Source organism: Clytia hemisphaerica, unplaced genomic scaffold (assembly GCF_902728285.1).
Source record: "Clytia hemisphaerica strain Z4C2 unplaced genomic scaffold, Clytia hemisphaerica genome assembly, whole genome shotgun sequence".
NCBI lineage: Eukaryota > Metazoa > Cnidaria > Hydrozoa > Leptothecata > Clytiidae > Clytia > Clytia hemisphaerica.
This window is the reverse complement of record NW_027103736.1, coordinates 1-23,303: the sequence shown is the minus strand read 5'-3', so window position 1 is coordinate 23,303 and position 23,303 is coordinate 1. Positions and strand designations below refer to the sequence as shown.

The 23,303-nt window shown below is 36.0% G+C and overlaps 2 protein-coding genes and 1 long non-coding RNA gene across 7 annotated transcripts in view; 2 read left to right on the top strand and 1 right to left on the bottom strand.

Annotated features, from left to right (window-relative positions):
• The window catches only part of LOC136805117 (DNA methyltransferase 1-associated protein 1-like), a 43,704-nt gene extending 36,418 nt beyond the window's left edge, over window positions 1-7,286 (top strand). Inside the window, exons 5-9 of one of the 5 annotated variants that reach the window (XM_067061676.1) lie at window positions 4,390-4,565; window positions 5,073-5,271; window positions 6,778-6,866; window positions 7,087-7,182; window positions 7,236-7,286. In XM_067061676.1, coding sequence (XP_066917777.1) covers window positions 4,401-4,565; window positions 5,073-5,271; window positions 6,778-6,806 — 393 coding nt within the window. In that variant the 5' untranslated portion in view covers window positions 4,390-4,400 and the 3' untranslated portion in view covers window positions 6,807-6,866; window positions 7,087-7,182; window positions 7,236-7,286. Of the gene's footprint in view, window positions 1-3,355; window positions 3,502-4,389; window positions 4,566-5,072; window positions 5,272-6,777; window positions 6,867-7,084; window positions 7,184-7,235 lie in introns of those variants that run through there. The other 4 variants (XM_067061680.1, XM_067061678.1, XM_067061679.1 and 1 more) reach the window with 4 other exon arrangements.
• A 74-nt stretch (window positions 7,287-7,360) lies between these two features.
• Window positions 7,361-19,006, top strand: LOC136805116 (DNA methyltransferase 1-associated protein 1-like). Its single transcript, XM_067061674.1, has 8 exons — window positions 7,361-7,482; window positions 7,720-7,783; window positions 8,862-9,054; window positions 9,949-10,145; window positions 10,320-10,369; window positions 10,954-10,991; window positions 18,198-18,275; window positions 18,868-19,006. The coding sequence occupies exons 1-8, from the start codon at window positions 7,401-7,403 to the stop codon at window positions 18,928-18,930; spliced, it is 765 nt and encodes a 254-aa protein (XP_066917775.1). The 5' UTR covers window positions 7,361-7,400; the 3' UTR covers window positions 18,931-19,006.
• LOC136805118 (uncharacterized) lies at window positions 13,204-15,998 on the bottom strand. Its single transcript, XR_010846339.1, has 5 exons — window positions 15,802-15,998; window positions 15,333-15,424; window positions 14,685-14,995; window positions 13,819-14,049; window positions 13,204-13,524 (listed from the first exon to the last, which is right to left on the bottom strand). It is a non-coding gene; the product is annotated as an uncharacterized lncRNA (long non-coding RNA).
• Window positions 19,007-23,303: the final 4,297 nt, after the last annotated feature.

The following is a 23,303-nucleotide window of genomic DNA, read 5'->3' as shown; positions in this document are numbered from 1 at the left end:
TATTACAAAAGAAATCAAAGAAAGCCTCGAAGCAAAGATGAGCATACTCGAGAAGAAGATAGAAACAAAGATCGAGAACATCATAATCGAAAAGAAGCAAGAGCTGAAAGACCCGGGCCAAACATATGAATCAACAATCGAATAAGTTGGAGAAAATAACTTGAAGTGAAACAGTCGGCAAACAACGATCCACAGCGTGCAACCTAATTTTCCATGGAATCAAAGAACATTTGGAGGATCCTGAGAATACAACGAAAATTTACGACCAGAAATTTATCAAGTACAGAGTCCTTGGATTACAACTGGGTATCAAGGACATAAAAATTGTAAACACACAGCGGATTGGAGTATTCACGGAAGAGAGAGAGGAGGAAAGGAGGTATCGACCAATCAAGGTAGTGTTCGAAAATGAAGAAGACAAGAACAAAGTCTTAAGAACCATCACGACATACAAAGGCCCTCCTTCACCCTATCGAGCAACAGAAGACCTCACGATTTTGGAACGATTGGCAATCAAAGAATTTTGCAAGAGAGCACGCGAGCTCAATGCTCAAATGAAAGACAAAACTATTCAATTTAAAGTCAGGGGAAGCCCCAGAACAAAACTATACCTAAAGAAAATTATAACAACAAGCATTTGTAAAAAAGATAGGTTCTTAGAGGCCCACGGCGCGCCTTGAACCTCAATCCTTTAATAAATAAATAAATAAACATGAGACCTTATCTAGATGCTAATTGGAAGAAAGACCTTATCAGTCTGAATTCAAACCTTTTAGGTTTAGTTTTGAGACCTTAGCTGGTCTAATTTTTACTTAGATGTTAGTGTATCATGAAAGGTCTTAAAAACTGAGAGTGTGAAGTCACTTTCATCAAGAATTACATTTATACTCAATACTAGTCATAGCTTTCACTAAATGCCCCCACTGAAAGGTCATGACATGCATTTATAAAGCTTTTAATGCTTTAAAGATTTATAAAGCTTTTAATTCTTTAAAGATTGAAACATAAAAAATAATCAGGAATAATTAATTGATTTGATTATTGATTGATTAATTGATTGATTCTCTATTGCTACTTTGCCATCAAAAAGTTCTGCGCCATCTTAAATAGGGCGAAATAGAAACCAATCCTAGCTAAGGGGCCCGGACTCCACTCGCCTACGCTGTGATTGCACTTCTCAAGCAAAATCTTTTATGTTATTGGTCAAAAGAAAAATAAAGGAATGCCATTGTGGTCCATTCAGACGTACAGTCGAGAAAAGTAGATATGCGCCTAATTTTTTTTTTAAGTGCATAGTACTTTTTCATGATGCAATCTTCTCTCCTTAAGCTAAAAGGATTAAATCCATTAAGATTATCACAACGCAGACAATGAAGAGACGTGCCTTCAGGAAGCTATACTTTTTGAGTTTATAGCTATATACTTTCACTTCATGGTGTTTCTGTATGACTGTCTGTGTGCCTAGTCTAACCACCGTTAAATGCCTTCGGGAAGGTCCCTCCTAACTTGGAAGCCAGAATTGGAGCTATTTCACCAAACTACTGGAGCGCAAGTTATTACGTAGGCTATCGCAACAACTGAAAAAGTTGAAATAGATTTACCACACTGAACAAACAGTGAAAACACTCTAATGAGGTAAATCTATTTTGAAGAGGAAAAAAAAAGTTTGTTTTCATATGCATACATTCTACTTTTTTGTACTTTGCCGGTATCTTGTTTTACCAAGTTAAGAAAGACATTCCTGAGTTACGACCATATAATGGTCTTTAAAGCTCAAGAAGTTCTATAAACAATAAAGGTAGTTATTAATAAAATAACAGACAAAGATAAATTACAGTTTGAACAAAATTATCAACAAATGTACATTTGAAAACTTGAGCAAACTTCTTTAAAGATTCCAGAAAAAGAATGAAATCATTGCTGAAATGAACTTCTGACTAAATTACAGTATATATTCAGTTTTAAAGACAAGAAACAAAATTAGCCATACAAAACACTTTTTCCAGTTATAGACGAAAGAATCAGCTCATCATCATAACCAGTCTGCCATTTTGTTTGTTTTGATTTGCAAAAGTAATATTGTAATTCGTGTTATGGTGTAGTTATATACTTTTTCTATAATTTGCATTTATAACACTCGCTTCAGCTTTTCAATGCTAAATCAAAACTAATGAAATGTAATATATAATAATGGTAATAGCATATAACGTAATATGAAAATATGTATAACATTTACCCCTGTATAATTTACCGCCATATTTTTGCGGAACACTTAATTGGCCGGAAATCAAATTACAAACAAAAACGCAAAGATTCGAGATTCCAGTCCAATATATATGCGTGAAGCTATGAGTGCCTCCTCGTCGCTGCGCTCCTGCGGGGGCAATGATGCAGGAAATATAATTGGATATGAATTGACAGTAGAAAATGGCACGTCTTAAATAGCAAATGAATATACTACAGGTGTTATATGTATTATATGTTATATTTGCAAATCTGACTTGCGATTCAAGGAAGTGCTCTATACCATCGGAAGAGCGGCATATCGGTCAAGAATAGAGACAAATTTATTTTTCGATACTCGCAGAGTTTCGTGTCGTTTCAGGCAGTCTTCAGTCGTGATTTTAGTGAAGACTGCCTGAAACGGCACGAAACTCCGCGAGTATCGAAAAATAAATTTGTCTCTATTCTTGACTGATATTATATATGTTATATCTGTTATCATGCTATTATGTTTTTCGTTTTCGGTAGCCAGTAATTTTCTCCCCAACTCAAAAATTTTACTCCCCAACTCAGGACAAGAAAGGTTTCCAAACACAAAGCAAAAACGGGATTTTGAAAAGCGAAAGTATATAAGTTGTTACTGCCGTGTGTAGGCAGCACATAGGATGTAACATACACGTTTTTTTATATAAGGAACACGTTTATAAGGAACTCGAGGCTGAAAATGGTCCAAAAAATAAGGAATTATTAAGGAATTATCTCAGGCTGAGAACAAGAAAACAAGTTTTAAGGAACAGTAAGAGATGGTTATCCAAACTTAGCAGCTATGTAAATAAGGAACTCGATAAGGAACTTTGAGACTGAAATTCTCTGTAAAAATAAGGAACTCCAGGCTCAGAGCAAAGTTGAGGTTCCTTATAAAAAAAACGTGTATTGGCACTCCTTCGCTATGTTTCCCAATTGTTTTATATCGATTTTTAATAAGGATAATTATATCGCTAATTTTCCCAGTCTTAGTATAGTCCTTTCAATCCCTTGAGCATTGGGTCTCATTATCTCGCGTTTGGGCTTCTTTGTATTTTATTTGCTCTTTTTATTGTCTCTATTGATTCCTTAGGGTTGGTTACACATCTCTTGGGAAATTAAAGTTTTTTCTGTAGTGTTTTGACAACATTTCTAATTTGATTATGAAATCATTTTTGTAAAGTAGCTACTGTGTGTGCATGTGAACTGACGTGTTGGGTGGTACCGTCTAGTGGTTTTTAGACAGTGATTTTAGTAAGTATTTTTTGGATTTTGGTTTTGTATAGCCTCTCTATAACAATCACTGTTTGCTCCTAGCCTTTATTTTTCTGTCTACTTATTTCTTGCCTTTTTTTGGACTTCGACATTTTCAGTTTCTAACTCAAGTGTTTTTTAGATTTTGTTCGCATTTTCTGGTATTTTTGTGCTTATTTTAGCTGTTTGCCAAAGATCATTCCCGTTCAAAATCCTATCCTATTCGTTGGGACCTTTTTGGTAATCAGTCTGGTGGGGAAAAGTTCTTTTTGCCCAGTTCTTTAATAGTATACATTTTTTCAGGACGTCTACGCCAAATAAAATGACTTTGCATGTTTGCTAGTTGTATACTTGTAAGTTCTATAGAGCGTTGGGTTCTTGTGGCACGATTTTCCAAAAATTTTCTTCCTTGTGTTAGAACTTGTCGTATTTTTTTTTTATCTTATCTTTATATGCCAACACTTTTTCTAGGATTACTGTAGTGTTAGTCTGGAGACCATACTCTGTTACAAAAATATTTCTATCCTGTTAAAATCCCAACAACTTCACTGAAATACAGAGTATGGAATTATTGACTCGATTCAAATCACTTCAAATCACAAAAGAAAAAACCGTTATTTTTTCAAAACAATTCAAAAGCTCGCGCCACTTCTTGAAACAATAGAGCTGTTTGACGTCATACTTTTGTTTATCAAATCATAACAATAAGATATTAGCCAATCAAATTCTGCGATTAATTCTTGCATCTTGTATAATTCCCGGCTACTTCTGTCTATACTTTGATACTTTTTTGAAACCACATAGACAGAGAAGTCGGGTCTCCCAGCTACTGTAGTGTGAAAGTCTTTTGAATGATTTTGTTACTTTAACAACTTTTTCATTTTTTAGAGAGTAAAGTGATGGAAGATATTAAGCTACGTTACTACGATGTCGTGCGGAAGCTTTTGATCGCGCGTACACCGCCTGGTCAAGAAACACAAGACCTACCGCCAGTCTATGATACGGAACATGAGAAAATACAAAAAGAACAATTGATCAAACTTTTCAATCGAACTCCTGAAGAGGTTAGTCACAGAGCTTAGGAATTTTTGAAAAATAATTTTTTTGACTTTTCAAAACTAGGTCGGCTCAAAACCAGCTTATATATTTTCATAAAAATGCTCTTTCATATGTTAGATACGAGAGTTTCGGAAACTCATTCCTTTTGGAAATATAGACCGTCAAAGTTAGGCCCCTTTTAGGAGCACCCTGTTCCTTTTGTGTGTCGATACGATACCCATACATCGTCAATACTGTACATCTTGACTTTTCGTACTTTAAATATTTTATGGAATTAGCTAGACTAGGGTTACCAAGTTAGTTAATTGGGTCGGCCAGAAAAGCACTTTTCATAGCCTACGAAAGGTGACTTTTTTTTATATCTTGTTATATTACAAGCTTTCTGTACATATATAATGTGAAGTGATGAAGTAATAAAGTACCTGAACAGCAGTAAATTCTTCGTGAAAAACAGTTCCTTCAGCAAAGAATGCTTATACTTACTATCTCAACAAAGTTTTTGCTTCATTAAGGTTGAAGAGGAGGAAGTCCTGGTACAACAGCTCAAGAAAATCAAATCTCATAAAAAGGAGCGCGAAATGAAGTTGCACAACTTCAACAAATTGATTACAACAGCCGAAAACAAACCGTCTTCTCTATCGCTTCTTGGATCCAATGACAGGAGTGGCATTTATCGTCACATCACACGACAGCTGATGGACACATTATTAAGTGAGTCTTCCCCTCCCCTCCTTTGTTACTTAAGAAATAATTCTCTCTTGTTACGTTCTATGTATCTACCAATCTCTCCAACCGCTCTGATTGGTTCAAAACTGAGTTAAAAAAAAGTTATAAACCTTTATCGCACAACAATCTTTCTTAGAGTATATGGCCCCTAAAACGGCGTTATTAAAATGAGGATTCTGACTTTTAGATTTTACAGAATTAGACGATTTTTGTTTACTTTGAAAAAATGACGGTTATACTTAAAAATGAGTATGTTTTGGTTTGAGACAGCTAATAACATATTTGCGTCTAAAGGAAACGGGCTTTTCCAAAAAAAACCGTATACGCCCTGTTGAGGAGGTCCATTTCCGTTCCAAGGGGGTAAGGTTTGATGTGTGGCGGAATTCCACAGGGAGATACAAAAATCTGTCAAAAATAACTGGAATTCCAGGGGGGGAGGCCTTTTAAATCGTACTAAAATTCAGAATTCCAGAGGGGTTCAAACCTGAAATTGTCTGGAATTCCAGAGGGTTACATCATTTCCAGCCACAAAATGATGGACCTCCTCAACAGGGAGTATACGGTTTTTTTCTGGAAAAGCCCAATATTACGTCTGAAGGAAATAATTATTACAACGCAAAAATTAGATAAAAATGGCATATAGTCCACTAGGAAACTTTCTACACCTAATGCAGATACGTTTGTGACTTTATGAGTAGAATATATAGTATCTTAAAGGTCAATCAGTCTTTTAGGGGCCCTAGAATCAGCATTGATAAAACCGAAAATTCATTCATTTTTTCTTTGCATGAAAAATAGGCTGATTATGTCAAAAAATTTAGAAACAAGTAAAAAACATTTAAGGCTCAAAAGGCTGATTTCCTAAGAAACATTGAGGCTGCTTGGTAAAACTAGTTTCTTAAAAAAAAACGTGTAATTGATATAAATCAAAGAGTCATAGTTTTCATAAACTACGCTAAGAGCTCTTCGTTGAATTTTCTCAATTTGTTTGTTGGTGTGTTTTACAAAATTCATCAAATCAATGGACATTAATTAAATTAGAAAAAATATAGGCGTGACACAAGGCCTTTGCTGTTTTTAAAGAAATGAAGGGGCGAATGCGTCGAAAGTTCGATTTTAGCCTGGACGTCAATTGATAGTTGCGCGCATAGGCCCCGACAAAGTCAAATCTTTTCAATCAGTTGCCTTTTAAAGGCCTATTTGGCGCTGGGTACTGGGCCAAAAAAACGTACTAATGAATTCTCGGAATAACGGCTTGAGAGCAAATTTCTCCCAACTCCGTTGGAAAGATAAAAGTTCTCAAATTCAGACCCGGTGTGAAGTTATACTTTTTTCTTAGCCATTCTGTTGAATTTCAAAACTTGACCGGTTCACTGAGACAGGGGTGTGGTAGAGGAGTAGTCTATTTTGTGTCTATTTTTTCATTGTTTTAGACCTATATTTTGATATAGCTATGTTATATATAATTCCTCAATTGGTCTTACATTTCAGTTCACCAAGTAAGTCCAACATTCAAGTGAAATCAAAAACTTTGAGGACATTAAAGATTTTTATTGTTTTGGTGCATATCTAAACACGCTGTAAGTTCTGTGCTTAATAAAGCTATGATTACTTGTAGTCTTTAGAGAATTGTTCGTTATCCTTGAAGCTTTTGCCAACGCAACAATTTTCTTGCGATAAAAATTACAAACGTTCATTTCTTCCAGCACCAGAAGAGTTTTTTGTCCTTCAAATCGTTTTAAAAAACTAACATGTCCAAATCTAAATAAATACTTTACTGCATTTTTTATCGTTTTAGAGGCTGTAATAATCTATATCTCAGGCGGACAAACATCGAGGAGGAACGAGCCGCAAATGGCATGAATTTAATAAGAACAATGAGGCAGTTTGCCAAAAGTGAGAAATGTACCTCAAGTCTTTTTTTATTTGAGTATTTTATATCGTTTTAGAGGCTGTAATAATCTATGCCTCAAACAAACAAAAAAGAAGGAGGAGCAAGCTGCAAACGGAATGGCTTTTATAAGAACAATGAGGCGGTTTGCCAAAATGAGTGATGTACTGAAAGTCTTTTTTTATTTAAGTATTTTATATCGTTTTAGAGGCTGTAATAATCTATGCCTCAAACAAACAAAAAAGAAGGAGGAGCAAGCCGCAAATGGCATGAATTTCATAAGACAAATAAGAAAGTTTGCCAAAGTGAGTGATGTACTGAGAATCTTCTTTTGAGTATTTGAGTTTTTTATCATATGCAACCAGGTTTTGTAAGTCTAGTTGCTCTTGCTCATAACCTGATCGTATCAGTAAAAAGAGTTTCTTCGAAGGCCAAACACAAAATAACGGTTTCTAGTCAGCTAGCTTCAGTGTCGAGAACTTTGCTTAAGGATTAATGAAAACCTTGTTTATGTCATGATAATTGTCCACTTATTTTTTAAGGAAAAACATGGCTTACTGTTAAAGGGCAACTCATTCGATTTGGTCAGCCTCTTGAAGGAGGAGGGTAAGAATTTTATTTGGTTAAACTTTTTTGGTTGCTACTTTATACGTCTATTAGATTTTCAGGGTCCACGTCACGGGGCAGGGGCAGGGGGACCATCTTTTTGCAAAACGAAAATCTTTTGGTTGCGTGTTCTTAGACTCTATATATGTTTTTTCAACTTGTGAGGGCAGGTTGTAGTAATTTTTTGAACAATGAATTACACAATATTTAATGAAAAGCGAATTTCTCTGCAAAATATTAAACACAACAATGGATTTTTAATTACTCTAATTTACTTTTGGAACGTAGAGTATCAAATCTAAGTTTTGACATTAAACTTAAGACTGAGAATATAACCAAGAGGTCAGTGACCCTGGAGGCAGTTTTTCAATCTTGGCCAAGCTAAATATTTTGATCTAAGTTTATTTTTTAAGTAGCATTTTCTTGAAATTCAGTTCCATTTTTCAAGGACAAATGGCTAGTATTTAACGTATTTGGTGTCACTTTTGTCAAAATTTCAAAAAATGAAGGTGCTTCAAAATGTCTTTCATTGGGTTTGACACAACATTTTCAGGATAATGAGGGCTTTAAAATCGACCCTCTATGTATGTAGAACACTGATGTTTTATTCTTGGTGTACCAATCTTCAATTGATTGAAAATTTGACCCAAAGTTTAGACACCACATTTTTGATGTTTTGCAAAAAAAATCAAAACCAAGCCGAGACAAGCATTGAATTCGATTTAGCAATGTTGATATATTCTTAGACTGTCTATTTGGAAAGTTTCCTGGTTGCAAACGCAATGGGCACATGATTAAGTGAGTCTTCCCTTCCCCTCCTTTGTTACTTAAGAAATAATTCTCTCTTGATAAGTTCTTCTCTGTTCTCTGTATCTATCAATCTCTCCAACCGTTCTGATTTTTTTCCTAAACTTTTACAGTAGAAGCTCAATAACTCGAACAAGCACGGGGAACTTTGAAATTTGTTATGGGTTAAGGTTTATAAGGCATTGTTAACTGACCATAAAACTTGTTCGAGTAAAAGAGATTCGATTTATAGAGGTTCGAATTCAAGAGACTGTATTTTTGTCGATCTCAGGAAAGAGAAGAAACTGAAAACAAAGAACAAGAAACGGCGCGCCGAGTCTACCACAACTTCCAGCGCATCGAGCGCGACTTCCACCACAAATATAGAGACCTCTCACAAAACAACTTCCAACAAAGAACAACAGTCGGCTGCCATTCGATTCCCGGAGATTAAAGGTTCCGGTGTTTTCCTGAGAAGCAGTAAAGTAACATGTTTAATTCGTTTAAATTGCAACTCGATCTCGGAGTGTTTTCCCGTCCGTCTCGAGTACCTAATAAGCGTCCCCCGCTAATTATTTTTGCGAAGATTTTCTTTCCACCCTGGACATTTTTAATCCAGCCCCCCCCCCCGCTTCTGCTTATTAATTTTTGGGAAAATATTTTTCCCTCTTTTGTCCTAATTCTGCTGTATTAGCCTCCTTTTCAAAGATTTTCCAAACAGGACATTTTCATTCCAACCCTGCTTAATAATTTTTGAGAATTTTCCATCCATCCCGCGTATTCCAAACCCCCGTTTATTAGGTACCCAAGATTAAACATTCTTATTTTACCATCAAAATAAAAACTATTGTCATTTCAATATTATAGCAAAACTTTCTGGTGCATACCCTGGCAGTTAGGAGAGTTTCTCTTTCAAAATATTGCCCTCAAATTGATGGAAAAGGACTTTTCATAAATTACGTCACGACCAATACTTACCTCATTTTCAAAATATTTGCTGTGGTGATTGATTCCCGGAGGAGTTCGTAACTAGTTAACTCTATTTATCAAAGTGACACTTGAACACTCAAGGGATTTATTTTTCTTGGTAATGGTTTCAAAACGAGCCAGTCGTTGCACTCAAAACAATTTATGAAAAGGCCTATCTCTGGTTGTTTTGCAGAAAAAATCTATTGTTATGTGAATCACATTTCAGTGTTGCAAAACTTTTCCGTCTGTAGACGAATATTCAAATATATCATTTCCGTCTTGCCAGTAAGAGGGTTTTTGGTTCAAATGACCATCTAATCCTAAGGTTTCCGTCCATATTCACAAAACCTAGTTGCAACACTGACATTTGTTTGTGGGATTGGATTTACAATTCATTTACTCTGTTCCAGTTGAAAATGCCACCGTCAGTAGGGAACAAGAAAACGAAAGCGGTGGAACAACTTCTGGAAGAACTTGGTGTTGATGTCATCCCTATGCCGACTGAAGACATTTGTCAAAACTTCAACGAATTACGAAACCAACTTCTGTTGTTATACGAGTTAAAACAAGCTCTTGCCAGCTCTGAATACGATCTCCAAACACTCAAGTATGTTTTACTTTCAAAGCTTTTACTTTTTGAGTACTTTTACAAATCACTTCCAGATTTTATATTACTGACCTACAGCAGCCCTCACATTTTGAAATTGTTGTATGTATGTTATCGCTCGTAATATATTGGTATCTCTTTTGTAATATCCCATTTGTTTCTTTATTTCCACAGAATGCGTTACGAGTTGATGTGTCCAGGCAAAAGTGCTTCTGATCTTGTCGGTAAGAAACGCTTTTTGGCAAAATTCTACAATAATGCAATGATAATTAGCTGTTAATCAGTTGGTTGAGGGTGTGCAGGATCACGTGACGCCCTTACAATGAGTTGAACAGACGAGAGAGTTGTCTGAAATGAAAGAAAGATGATAGCTATTACGCCTTACACGCTATCGTCTGCACTATGTATCATTAACATGAGTTATATCATCGGAACATAATAACTATTAGGCATGAGTTTTTGCCCTTATGTATTACAATGAAGTGAAGACAGTCGCTCTCATGTTGTCTTCTGGCCAGCCACCAGAACCGTTGGAAAACCAACGGATCCGGCGAGACTCGAACTCACAATCATGCCATTCACGGGTATTTGCTCTACTATCGAGCTACGGGTCCATGTGGTACTCGTGTGAATTGAATTCTTGTCTAATGACTGGACTGAGACAGTGATATGGGAGAAATCCATCTCCACATTGCTAGTGTGTTGGAATCCACCAACTACTACACTAATGGATAACTACAAGACAAATATTGTTCGGCCTCTTCCTTTGTGTTTTTAAGTGGAAAATCTTTTCATGTTTTCTTTACAGGATTTTCAATCGATCTTCCCGAAAGCTCTGCTGCTGAGGTACGTTGACAGAATTCTTTTTTTTGCACCTTTTTTGAGATCAATATGTATACTGTATTTCCTGCGCTTCTTTAATTTTCGTAATTTTAGGTACGACGCTTATTACAGGGCGGCGCTTATTTCGAAATTTTAGATTTCAAGTTTTTGCCTAATCTTGGGAAAAAGAGTTATAAAATTTGGGGTTCTATGAGAAAGAATTAACGGAAATGTATGGTGATGTTTTCTGTTCTCTTGTTCTCTAACAAATATAACAAGGATAAGTTTGCATCTGAAGGTGTGACGCTTGAGGCACATTTAAACTCGAAAAGATTGTTTTGAAACTGAAGAATGAATTTACAAGATTGACCACTGTTGTCAAAAATGGCTTTCTATGGCCTTAAGATGGATGTTTCAACGACTCTGTGGGCGTCCAGTGGGTGTACGGTGCGCGAACGGTGGGCGGAGCCTAATCCATTTTTACCACCGTACATGTCCCACCGTTGCGTCACAGCATAAAAGATGTCACGAGTCCAAAAGGGTTGACCCGCTCATTAATCTGTTGAGTCTGTCTCCTCAAAATTTAGCAGCAGCTTGAGACTTTAGAAATGGTCCGATTTGGCTGAAATTTTCGTGGTCAACAGTTTCAGCCTCAACAAAAAAGATAAGTAAAAAACAGAATGCAGGCTTTTTGATAGAGATAAACTAAGCCCGTCTTCAAAATCAAATCGAATGAGTGCATCTTCCACAGGGCCCACGCCAAGTGGGGGGGGGGGGTTAATGGATATAAAGTATAAGGGGACGAACCAAAAATATTTACTTTGCAAAAAAGAAGTGGGGGGTCATGGCCCCTGCCAAATGACACCCCCCCCCCCGTGGCGTGGGCCCTGCTCTAATCTCGTACCCAGAGCATCTGCACCACTATTTGATTTTACTGATGGACGTGGTAAAATCTCCTTCTTTTTTCGTGAGTGCTCTCTGAATCATAAAAAAGGGAGTAAAGAAGCTGCGTTCGAGTTTGTTTATCTTCAACAAGAAATGTAAAATTATAAATTGAAAAAATCCAAAAATACTGATAATAATCTAACTGGTCTTTAAGTAAAATAGGAGCGAGATTTTAACTGATGTACAATTTAGTTTCTTCAGAGAATTTTTATTGTGAAATTTTGCATACGAAAGTAAAGGATTTACTGCACCCCCAATCATTCCATTTCTCAGCAGCGTCCTCGAAAAATGATACACAGTCTTGATTTCCAGAATTGTTTGGCTGTCTGTTTTCAAAATTCGTGTATGTTGCAGTTTTTCCGTCACTCCACCGAGTGAATGAGCCTTCTACCTGTTTATCAGACAAACCTAAAAGAACATAAAAGTTGCTGTAGATTCTCTGCTATTATTTAAAAAGAATATCTGCTTAATATCAAAGATTCGTTCACAAAAGTTAACCGAACACCGACTTTGCTCCTTGCTGCATCTCTTATAATAAGCCTTAAAAGATATGTAGAATAAGAATGCTTCCAGGTCCCGGCTCCAGGTCCAGCATTTGAAATTTTACACTATACAATCCCTTTTTACAGATTTTTTCAACCAGCAAGGATAATAACTAACTGAAACTCGAAGGGGGGGGTTTGAATTTCCATTTTTAAACATAATTTGTGGGGATGGAAAAAATAGCACGCATTATTTTGCAGTAAGGATGATTTTTCGACTGGGGGACGATATTTTGGCTATTTTATCCATTGGGTCTGCTGCGGGAAGGTGATGCCACTCTGAAAACTTTCTATTTTATACTCGTTGAATTCTGAATAAACTTTCAACCTATCATCTCTTGTTAGCTAAACTTACCTATCCAGTAATTATTGCGTCCGCCAGGTGTCAATCCATACACAAAATCATTCTCCTGCTTGCTCTTAATACTTGCCAAGTGACCTCCTTGTGAAATGCAATAGAACTCTGCATTACCCCATGTCTTCTTTTGATTTATGTACGCATAGCAATCCCCTGAATACTCCGTCCAGCCACTACCACATTCCTCTGTTTCAAAAAAAGTAGAAATCAAAAGTATTTTGTATTGTAAAGTTTGATGCATATTTGACCTAGTTTATGCTTTATGACTTTATTTATGTGCGTGAAATCATATCAATTTAATTGGATGTTTCAAAACCTTGATATTGTACATTTTTTACTATTTACATGACAAATGGATCTGAACAGGTCCATTTTCTAAGTAAAATCACCTAAAAAGTTTTTTACTCATTCTCAACTCGAGTAACAGCTTCAACCTGTTTCCCGCTCTTGTTGTTTCTAATCGTGCAGCGATAAGTTCCCTCTCCTCGAACAGAAGCTTTGACCGAAATCAAGTTCGGTGTTCTAGTTGTCTCTTCTTGAATAAGTTCACTGGATCCTACTCGGGTAATTTTACCGGACATACGTTGGCTATTTCCGTATGCTGAACAGTGGATCTCTGCAACTTGACCTCCTTCTAGTTTGAGAAAGGCTGGTGACGATTTTTCCATTTCCATCGCCTTAACTTTGAGTTGGATATTCGCTTTTGTTTTCCCTGAAAATTAATCAATAATGAATTGTATATGAATATCCAATGTTATGCATTATCAAGATTAGGTATCCCCACACGGACTCACTCAAATTTCAGCATTTTATGTCCTTTATTTCTCCAGAAGGAGGGAGGGGGCACTTCAGGTCAATGACCTACCGTACGTGCGGCCATTAAGGGTATGTTTTTCACAATCAGAAATAATAGACTATAAGGAACGAAATGAGTGAAGATGAGTGAAAGAAAAATGTTTGTTCATCTAATTTAAGATCACACGAGAATTTCACCGTTGTATCTTACCAAGGAAGTTTTCAGCTTCACAAACATAAAATCCCTCATCTTTGAACTGGATATTCGAGATCTTCAGATTGTCTCCTTGAACTGTGAAACGACCGGCTGGTAAGGGCCAAAAGATTCTTTTCCATGTGATTTTTGCTGGTGGATTTGCTTGAACGTCACATTTTGGAAAATCGAAAGTGATTCCTTCAGGTGCAAACACTAAAGTCGCTTTACTGAGAATTTTTGGCTTTGCTAAAAAAATATGCAGAGAAATATGATCAGATGAGATAGAGTTTTTGTAAGATTTTCTTTAATAATTGGTCATTTGAAGTAATAAAAATGACGTGTTCTTTAGAAAAAGTAACAAAATTGTTTTTTTACTGGTTAACCACCAGCCAAATCAAATAAGAGCTTGTAAAAACTCCATCTCGTCCCAATATGATACAATGTAAATCCTAATCTTGCTAGGGACCAATTCTAGTCAAATAAAGGTTTTTAGATCATTTGAAATGATCATAAAAATTGATTCCACCGATAATTATATAGAGATTTAAAGGGACATAACAGTACTTGCGAAATTTGTAAACAAACTGTATGCAGCGGATACAAAATCAAAACAAATGTCACATGTCAAAATAAAAAATAAAACCAAATATGGCTAATTTTGATTGTTCAATTGTTTTACAAGTTTGTTTTGGACACGTGATTTTAATTGTTCTCTTTAATGACACGTGGTTCGCGCAATGTTTACATTTTACTACTTTAATGTCCCTTTAAACTCAGAGGTGCTTTATTTTTGCTTGCACTTGGACATGAACTTATTTTCAGATGAAATTTTCAACATATACTCCCTAAAAATCCCTTGACAATTCTCTATAATTTCTTACTTAAAACAGTTAAATTGCCAGATTCATAAACTTCACCAAGCAAACTTTTAGCACTGCATTCAACACGTCCTTGTTCACAAAGTCACGTTATGTATCGTCAAATGACTCGTGATCTCAAATCTTTTTTTGTCAACTGTGGAATCTACTTGGAAGCTCTTTGCTGGAACTTTCCATTCAATGTCTGGAATTGGATTACCATAAAATTTGCACTCGAACACTTTAGTTTTTGTGATGTTAACTTGACCATTGCTCAGTGTGCTTGATACAAGCTTCGGCTCTTCGAGGCCTGGTCCTGCTGGGCCTGGTGGACCCTTCAGAGCAGAACAACAAAAGAAGTGACATTAAATAAATGAGGAATGGTTTTGAGATTTATGAAATATTTGGTCAATGAATAAAAATAAAGCTATCAAGAATGTTACAGGTCTAAATCCAATATCCTGTTCGACTAGGTTCTACGAGGTGTGTGAATAAGTGTCAAAACTTATTCAAACTTACTTAAAAAGTCAACATTCTAAATCTGCACATGAATCAACCTTGAATCTCTACCCAGAAGCACACCTCTCCCACTTTAATGATTTAAAATCAAAATTATTCATCAAAGGAAAATCTTTATATTTCCGCCCTTTCTCTCTTGTAGAGATATCTTACCGGAGGCCCTGGTGGTCCTTGAAGACACCTTGATTTTCCATTGCCAGTTTTGTCTTCAGTAACCACTGTTTTCCTTTCATCTTCACACTTTTCTAGAGAAATTAACTAACATATTCATAGACCTGGTAGGATTTTTTCAGCCAATAGGGGTAAAAATAACTCGATTGAGTTTATTGATATGCCATGTTTTATTCATTGCTGGGGATTTGAATTCCATTTTTTTCAAGTCAGAAAACTGACTGGAATGGAAAAAAGCACAATACTTTGCAGAGAGGGTTTATTTATTTGATTATTTTCAGTGAGGACAAATATTTTCCTCTGGGGCCCGTATTTTGGCCAATTTTGTCAGTGAGAAGGGGTCCTACCGGGTCTACGAGAAATTGTCTATGAGGGAAGGACCTAAATTCATACTTACATATATTGGGAAGAGATCGATATTCGATAAGTTTAGATCGATAAAACATTTTACCTTTCTCACATTTGAATAAATCTTTACATAACTTTTCTGCAGGAAAGTTCGATGTGAAATGTTTCAAGATTCGGTTGACTTCTTTGTAAATTGTTTGATTGGATCAACGACCTAATAAAATAGATAGACCAGTATCCTATTGAAATGATCCGCGTAAGAATGATAAAAAAATTAATGATTTTTTGCATCATTAAAATGTCATTCCGCGTGCAAAAGTATTTTTTTAAGATTAGCTATTGGTTGATATTGATCACATGACCTAAATTTTGTGAATATGTTCTTAATTTCAAGTCAAACTTTTAGGCTTAAAAATTAGTAAACATTCTTAAAATTATAACATTTGTATTTGGATAGTGTTTGTGTTTTTTATCTTAAGAACGCACCATGAACGCACGTTTATTTTCTTAGTTAGAGTCTTTCAAAAATGTTTATGTTCTTAAAGAAAATGCGCTGAAAAGCGCAACAGTGTTGTCGAAAAAAACTGAAAAATATCTTGTGAGAACGATGATTAAAAATGCGATCAGACGTAAGCAAAAAAAAATCGAAAATTATATTTATGGTCAGTAGAAATTCGATATAATTGATTTTACACCATTTAGAGATGCTTGTAAAAAGTCTAATTTCTTTGTAATATGACTTACGCGGACGGTGGAAAGACGGCAAGATGAAAGAATACAAAATTAATAGAAAACAAAAGATTTTTAAGAGCCATTGTATGAAGTTCTTGGTCTATCTATTTTATTAAGTCGTTGATTGGATTGCTTCTGTATGAAATTGATGAGTTTTTGTTGATCAAAGAACGAAGACCAATCCTCATTTTCATCGTTTGCAACATCCCTCCGAGTCCTGGTTTTCTCACCTGCCGTACAAAAATGCTCACTTATAACTGAAGCTTTTTGAAACGGATCCGTGCTCCTATACTGCTGTTTGTTTTGTAGAGGTCTGTGATCCAGACTAGACATTTCTGCATCACCCTGTTTTATACAGGATGTCTAATAAACCCTCGCTTGCACATATTCGACAGCAATTTTGGTCTAAAGTCTGTCTCAAAATAATTTGCAGCTGAGACAAAAATGGCTGAGACAAAAGTTACAGCCATTTATTCTCAGCTGCAAATTATTTTGAGATAGACTTTAGTTGCAATGATCTTGCGAATAAAGTAAAAAAGTTTCAAAAAAGGCAAATTTATGTTGAGAATTTTGTTGTAATTCCTCAAAACGAGAATTGATCTCTTGATACTGTGCAAAATTAAACACTGAAAGACATCCAAATCCAACGACTAAAAACCATGTCAACTTCCCCATTTTAGAATCGATCGACTTTTTGCTTTACTCGTTAAATTATGAACTTCTCCTTTTTAGTCTCTCTGATTTTCTTCCTCATTTATACGGAGATTTTAGGGGTAAAGAGCTCTCTATTTGATGTCCTTATACAAACATTTTGATTGGTTCAGAGTGACGTCATGAGATTACATAGCCAATCAGAAAACAGTATTAGGGAAAACTGACAGTTTTTTGTTTAGCTTTAACCGAAATCTGAGCGTTTCGCTAGAAATCTGACACTAAAAACGTAAAAAAGACAATTTGGAAAGGTCAATCTTAAGGAGGTCCTCAATAAGAATAATGTTTTTCTGTGAGTATGCTTAAAAGGGAATTCTAAAACGAACAACGAAAAACTAATTCTCTAATGTCTGTCGCGATAATAACTACTTTAAATCTGGTATATGGGCCGCGCAACTTTTTTTTGGAAATAGGTGGCTTTAATTCATATATGGGCGATTCGATTATTATTGATCTAAATGTACGTTTAAATTTCGATTTTATTATGTGATATTGTGGGGGAGAAAGGGCCGTAGGAAAAGCTCAAGTCTTCAAGACTCCAACCCAAGGTAATTCTGGTCCCTGCAATATCATAAAATAATTTAGAGATGGAAAAACAGCTTCTCGAAAAACAATGAGAATACAGCTCGTCACATGTCAGGTCCTTTACCCTTAAGGGAGTTTGATTTAGTTAATGGATTTCTTTTGTTTTTGATTAAAAAAATCTGCATAATTAGCGTGATGTGATGAAATTCTTTTGTACTGATTATGTCTTTACTCTCGGGTACCTAATAGCCGGGAGGGCGCTAATTAATTTAAAAAAAAATTTCCATCAGGACATTCTTATTCCAACTCCCCCCCCCCGCTTATTGATTTTTGGAAAAAATATTTGGAAAGTTGTATTTGTATTAAATTTTCTGCCCAGGACATTTTTATTCCAACCAACGAGAAATTGTATTTAACAATCATTACGGTAAAACAAAACAAAACAAAACAAAACAAAAAATAAATGAATAAATAAAAATTTAACCGAATTTCAAAATCCATATTACATTCAACGTGAATTCTACCTTTCAGGAGACGTCTGTGGGAAGTGGGCAATCCAGCTCCCAACTTTTGATCGATACTGTCGCCCCTCCCTCCGCCATAGGATCTGTAAGTGTGTTATAACCGTTCAGTTAAAAAAGAAATGAGTGTATACCTTATCGACCAAAACTTAGTCGGCCTTCATTTTAGTCGGCCTTAATTATTAGTCGGCCCTAATTTTAGTCACCAAGCCAAAGTTTAGTCACTTAGGGCCGACTAAGGTAGTCATAATTTCCCGGACTTCATGCGTTCCTTGTGAAGTATCTGCTGCTTGTTGTTTGTTTCTTCCTTTCATGGGTTTCCCTTGGAGAAATAGCGGAGGTGGACGCATCGAGATTCATTTTACTGACCCAATCTCGAGGAGGTGGTATATTTTCAAAATATTTTGATCAAGTTTCATAGGCCTTGAGAGTTGAATAAATGGAAAAAGTTTGTTCATTTTCATTGGTTGCTGAAATGAAATTTACTAACTCCTTTGCATTGATTTTCTCTAGAAAAAGTCATTTGACCTCCCACTTTACGCCCTCTCACCTCCCACTGAACGCCCTCTCTCCCTTTTCTCTAATCTTCTATTGATATTGTGATTTTCAGATAATTTTCTTTGATGTCACTATCTTTCGTAAGCTTTGATAATCCATGAGACGTTTTTTTGTCTTTTTAGCGAAAGAGGCGGACAGCTGCAGTCATGCTCGAGAACAATTCGTGGAAGAAATCGCGAAAGTAATTGAACTTCGCTCTATACTTTGTATATAACTTATCGTATATTGACAATTTCAATATTTTATCCATAAAGCAAGCAATTTGTTTGAGTCTCTTTTATACCTAAAAAACTCCAAAACCGGGGTACCATTTGCATTCACTAATATCTGGGGATTTCTTTTCGATTCACTCTTCATTATCTTTCCAACAAGCACAGAACCCCTAATCTGATCAATCTAAATTCTAAAATCAAAAATTCGAATAAACGATGGGGTGTTAGAAAATTTTCAAAATTTAATAAACGGGGGAGGGAGGTCTTAATTGCCGGCGAGTAAAATAAGGGATCTTCTCTTTGACAGCTGAAAAAATTCTTATAAATTAATAAACAGGGGGGTCCAGCGTGGGGAAGGGGTTTCGAAAAATTAACAAGCCGTTTATTTGGAACCTAAGAGTACTGAAAATAAGATGAGTTGTTCCTCAACAGAAATGTTTTGGTTATGGTGGTGTATAATTTTTAATTGTATTGTCGTACATCGATTTTTTAAATCCTAGAAAGATTTTCGAACAAGTTATTCAAATTGAATTTTGAATTGACTACCATGATATTCAATGATAACATTAGTGAAGATTTATAATAATTTTTATAATTGGTATAATCCCTTTTTCCAAACACTAATGGATATTTAGTATAATTCCGTCATCATTTTTTGACATATTTCAATTATTACCGACAATAGAATGACGTAATCCAAAATTTTCAAAATTTTTAACAAATCTTTCTGAAACTTTAATCTACGTCTCCAGTCAAGATTTGGTGTTGATTGCTTTAATAGATTTGAATTTATCGCCGTTTTTCAAAAATGACGTCATTTGACAAATTTCATAACGTTAAAATCAGTTTTTTGCCGATATCTTGAAATCGGATTAATTTAAATTTTTGACCCAGCACCATCTCGTTAATACGCTTCTTAGAAAAATCAGGAAATATGTTTTAGACTTTCCTTTACTCACTTAAACTCGAAAAATTTATCTCATTTTGTGCTCGGTACCGTGCGATAACTATTACTTTTTCATAAGTTTACCTCTACACACTTTGGACCTACCCCGGTGGAAGTCCTATAAATTAACCGTTGTCCGTCCGTTCGTTCTAGCCTACGTTCGTTCGTTCGTTGAGCTTTTCTCGAGAATGGCTCATTAGTTTTTTTCTGATTTTTTTGCACAATGATGCATAAAATGGCAATGCCCACGAATGAGCTCGATTTTCGAGAAAAAAAAATTTTGCGGAAATTTCAGCCAAAAAAAGGCTTAAAAAGGGTTTTTGGACTTTGTGAAATATTTTATCATTAATATTTTCTGATTTTTTGCATGAAAGTTGGGGAGCATCATTGGTAAAAGATAACTCAAGCAGATTTTCGCAAAAAAAAATTTTCGGCTTAAAAACGCTTCTTTATCTATCTATGAGAATCACTTTTTATAATCATATAAATAAATCCAAACGATTTGGAAGCGCTCTAAATTAGGTTGGACGGGTAGAGTTTTAACCATTGAGTTTAAACCCCGAAGGGCTAGAGTTCAATCTCTAACCTTTCTCAGGCAAGAAAAAGTGAAGCCTTAAAAAATGCGCCGCATTTTTGACGACAGATTGAATCTAGCAATTTCTTTGTTTACGATTGATATTTTTTTTGAAATTTAGCGGTAAATTTTAGTTTCAATCTGTCATTTGTGTAAAAATCAGGCGAGCCGCTCAAGGCCGCGCAACTTTGGTGGTAGGATTTGTTGGCTTCAAATCCTACCAAGGAGATTGACTTCTAGCCCTTTGGGCTTATACTTCATTGGCTTTAACGCTAGACTTAAGACCTTAGGATCTGAGGAACTAAAAGTCCAAGAACGGTCGACTAGGGCTCAGAATGTAGCCTAGAAGTCTATAGATATGTTTTTTTGCTCATGAAGGCTTAATTTTGAAGAATATTCGTGTTTACATATGAAATTTTGGCTGCTAGACGTGTTTTTATAGAAGAATGGGCCAAATTCGATATTTTTTCATAAGCACATTACCAATTACTTAGTTATTAGCTTTTCTGGAGATTGGCTCTTCGTTCTTTATGATTTTTTGCACAAAGGTGCCCCTAACTATAAACCCGAATGTGACGGAGCCCGATTTTGGGGAAAAGGGGAAAAAATTGGGGGGGGGGGGGGGGGCAAATTCCAGCCATGATGTACGGCTCTCTATCGCCTTTGCTCACCTAAACAGACAACGGTATCTTGGTGTTTTTACCGTCGTCGAACAAAGTTGATGGCTATTTTGGAGAAATGTCAACTTTGCTTTATACCGTCCCCCTCAATTTATCTCAAATACATAAACTTACTACTTTACGTTGGAGAAAGGGAAAAAACTCGATAATCCAAACTCTCTGGTCGTCGGTCGTGGTCGTCATTTCTGGTCGACGTTTAGAAACTCCCGAAAAAAATCCAATTTTTATTTACACAACAAAACAATGGACTTATTATAAAAATCCTCTAAAAGCAGCTAAAGTAAAATTAAAGTGGGGTCGGAACTGGGGAGTTTCTAAACGTCGACCAGAAATGGTGACCACGACCAGCGACCAAATAAATTTGGGTTATCGAGTTTTTCCCCTTCTCCAACGTAGAGTGTCTCTCCTTATTATTTGAATATATCTTATTGAAGAACAAGCTCGCCCCTGTCTCATCTATTTAGAGCCACGTGCCCAATGCCTAAAACAACCATTTCGACGCTCTTGGAGCTTGATTATGGTGTCAATTTCTATCCTTTTGTACTATAAGCATCACAATAATTAGTGGCACAAATCTTTTTGAAAATGGTTTAAGAAGCTTTGTATTTCGTCATCAGATTGTTATTTCTGTCGAAATTAGTCATTTTGTCAGCATAAAAGACAATAGAATAATTGATTAGATTCATATCTCTAAAACTGGCCTTCCCAATGTTTTCCTACTGACAAGTTCTATCTATTATACTAAAGACATCTCATTCAGCATGATTAAAATATTTGGTGTAACAAAACTTACAGACATCATACTTATGGCATACCGGATAAGTGGGATGGGAGCTTCAAAGGAACTTTGCTAATGACGGTATGAGAGGCTACAAAGCAACTCTCTTTTTTACAGAAGTGTGAAACCTTGGAATGATCTAGAAGAAGATATTGTTGAGGCACCATCCTTAGAAGTCTTCAAAGAGCGTTTGATAAAAGAAAGGGAGAAAAAACTTTATAAAATGTAAAATCAAAAGTTCCGTTTCATAGGAGAGGGGGGGCGTACAGGGGTCGCAGACACCGAAATACCGACGCATATTTTTTGGATTACCGTCAACACCGACAACAAAATTTGGTAAAAATCCTTTTTTTGTCACCGCATGGCATGTTTGACACCGAAATACCGTCACTTTTTTCTTCAAACACCGAAACACCGATAGAAAAAAGGGTTAACACCGTCACACCGTCAAACCCGTACGCCCCCCCCCCCCCTAGGAGGTCAATAGACATATATTGAAATATATTGCTATAAAAAAATAGAAATAAAAAAAATAAATAAAAAAAATAAAAAATTAGGTTCCCACTTAGGTTCCCCCATCCCACTTTTCCGGTGTTCATTTAGGTTCCCACTTAAGTTCCCCCATCCCACTTTTCCGGTGTTCATTTAGGTTCCCACTTAGGTTCCCCCATCCCACTTTTCCGATGTTCATTTAGGTTCCCACTTAGGTTCCCCCATCCCACTTTTCCGGTGTTCATTTAGGTTCCCACTTAGGTTCCCCCATCCCACTTTTCAGGTGTTCATTTAGGTTCCCACTTTAGGTTCCCAGGTTCCCCCATCCCACTTATCCGGTATGCCCATACTTAATGGGCCTGTCAATATTTTTGTCAAATAGTGTCACTTCGAAAGAAAATGACTGGTTACTTCAAAGGTCACTCTTTGGCATTCTAAAGACTTAATTTAGTCATTCTCTACGGTGGAGAGAGCAGATAAACTCGATAACCCAGATTTACCTGGTCACCGGTCGTGGTCGCTGGTCGTGGTCGCCACTTCTGGTCGATGTTTAGAAACTCCCTCGGAACTGCGCTATAACTTTTAAAGCCAGAGGTGAAGAAATTGAATAGAAATAAACAAAGCATGAAGGTCACATTTTGGTCACATAAATTTTCTGCTTTAATCACTTGTTTCTATGACAACGAAATAAAGCATGCTTTAATTTTCCAGTGTGACCCCCTATATTTTTTATGACTGGTGATTGAATTTCATTGTTTTCGAGCAAGGGATATTTTGCAGGGAGGATTTGCTTATTTGCTTATTTTCCACTAGGGCGATATTTCTCTCTTTCCCAAACAGTTAAGCAGAAAAGAATTAAAGCAAGATTTTCAGGCT

Bases quoted from the DNA above. Each gene is read 5' to 3' on its own strand.
- LOC136805116 (XM_067061674.1), top strand. From the start codon at position 7,401: ATGCCTCAAACAAACAAAAAAGAAGGAGGAGCAAGCCGCAAATGGCAT. The intron at 9,055-9,948 runs GTAACATGTTTA...ACTCTGTTCCAG, and splicing joins TTTTCCTGAGAAGCAGTAAA to TTGAAAATGCCACCGTCAGT. The intron at 10,992-18,197 runs GTACGTTGACAG...TCTACCTTTCAG, and splicing joins CCGAAAGCTCTGCTGCTGAG to GAGACGTCTGTGGGAAGTGG.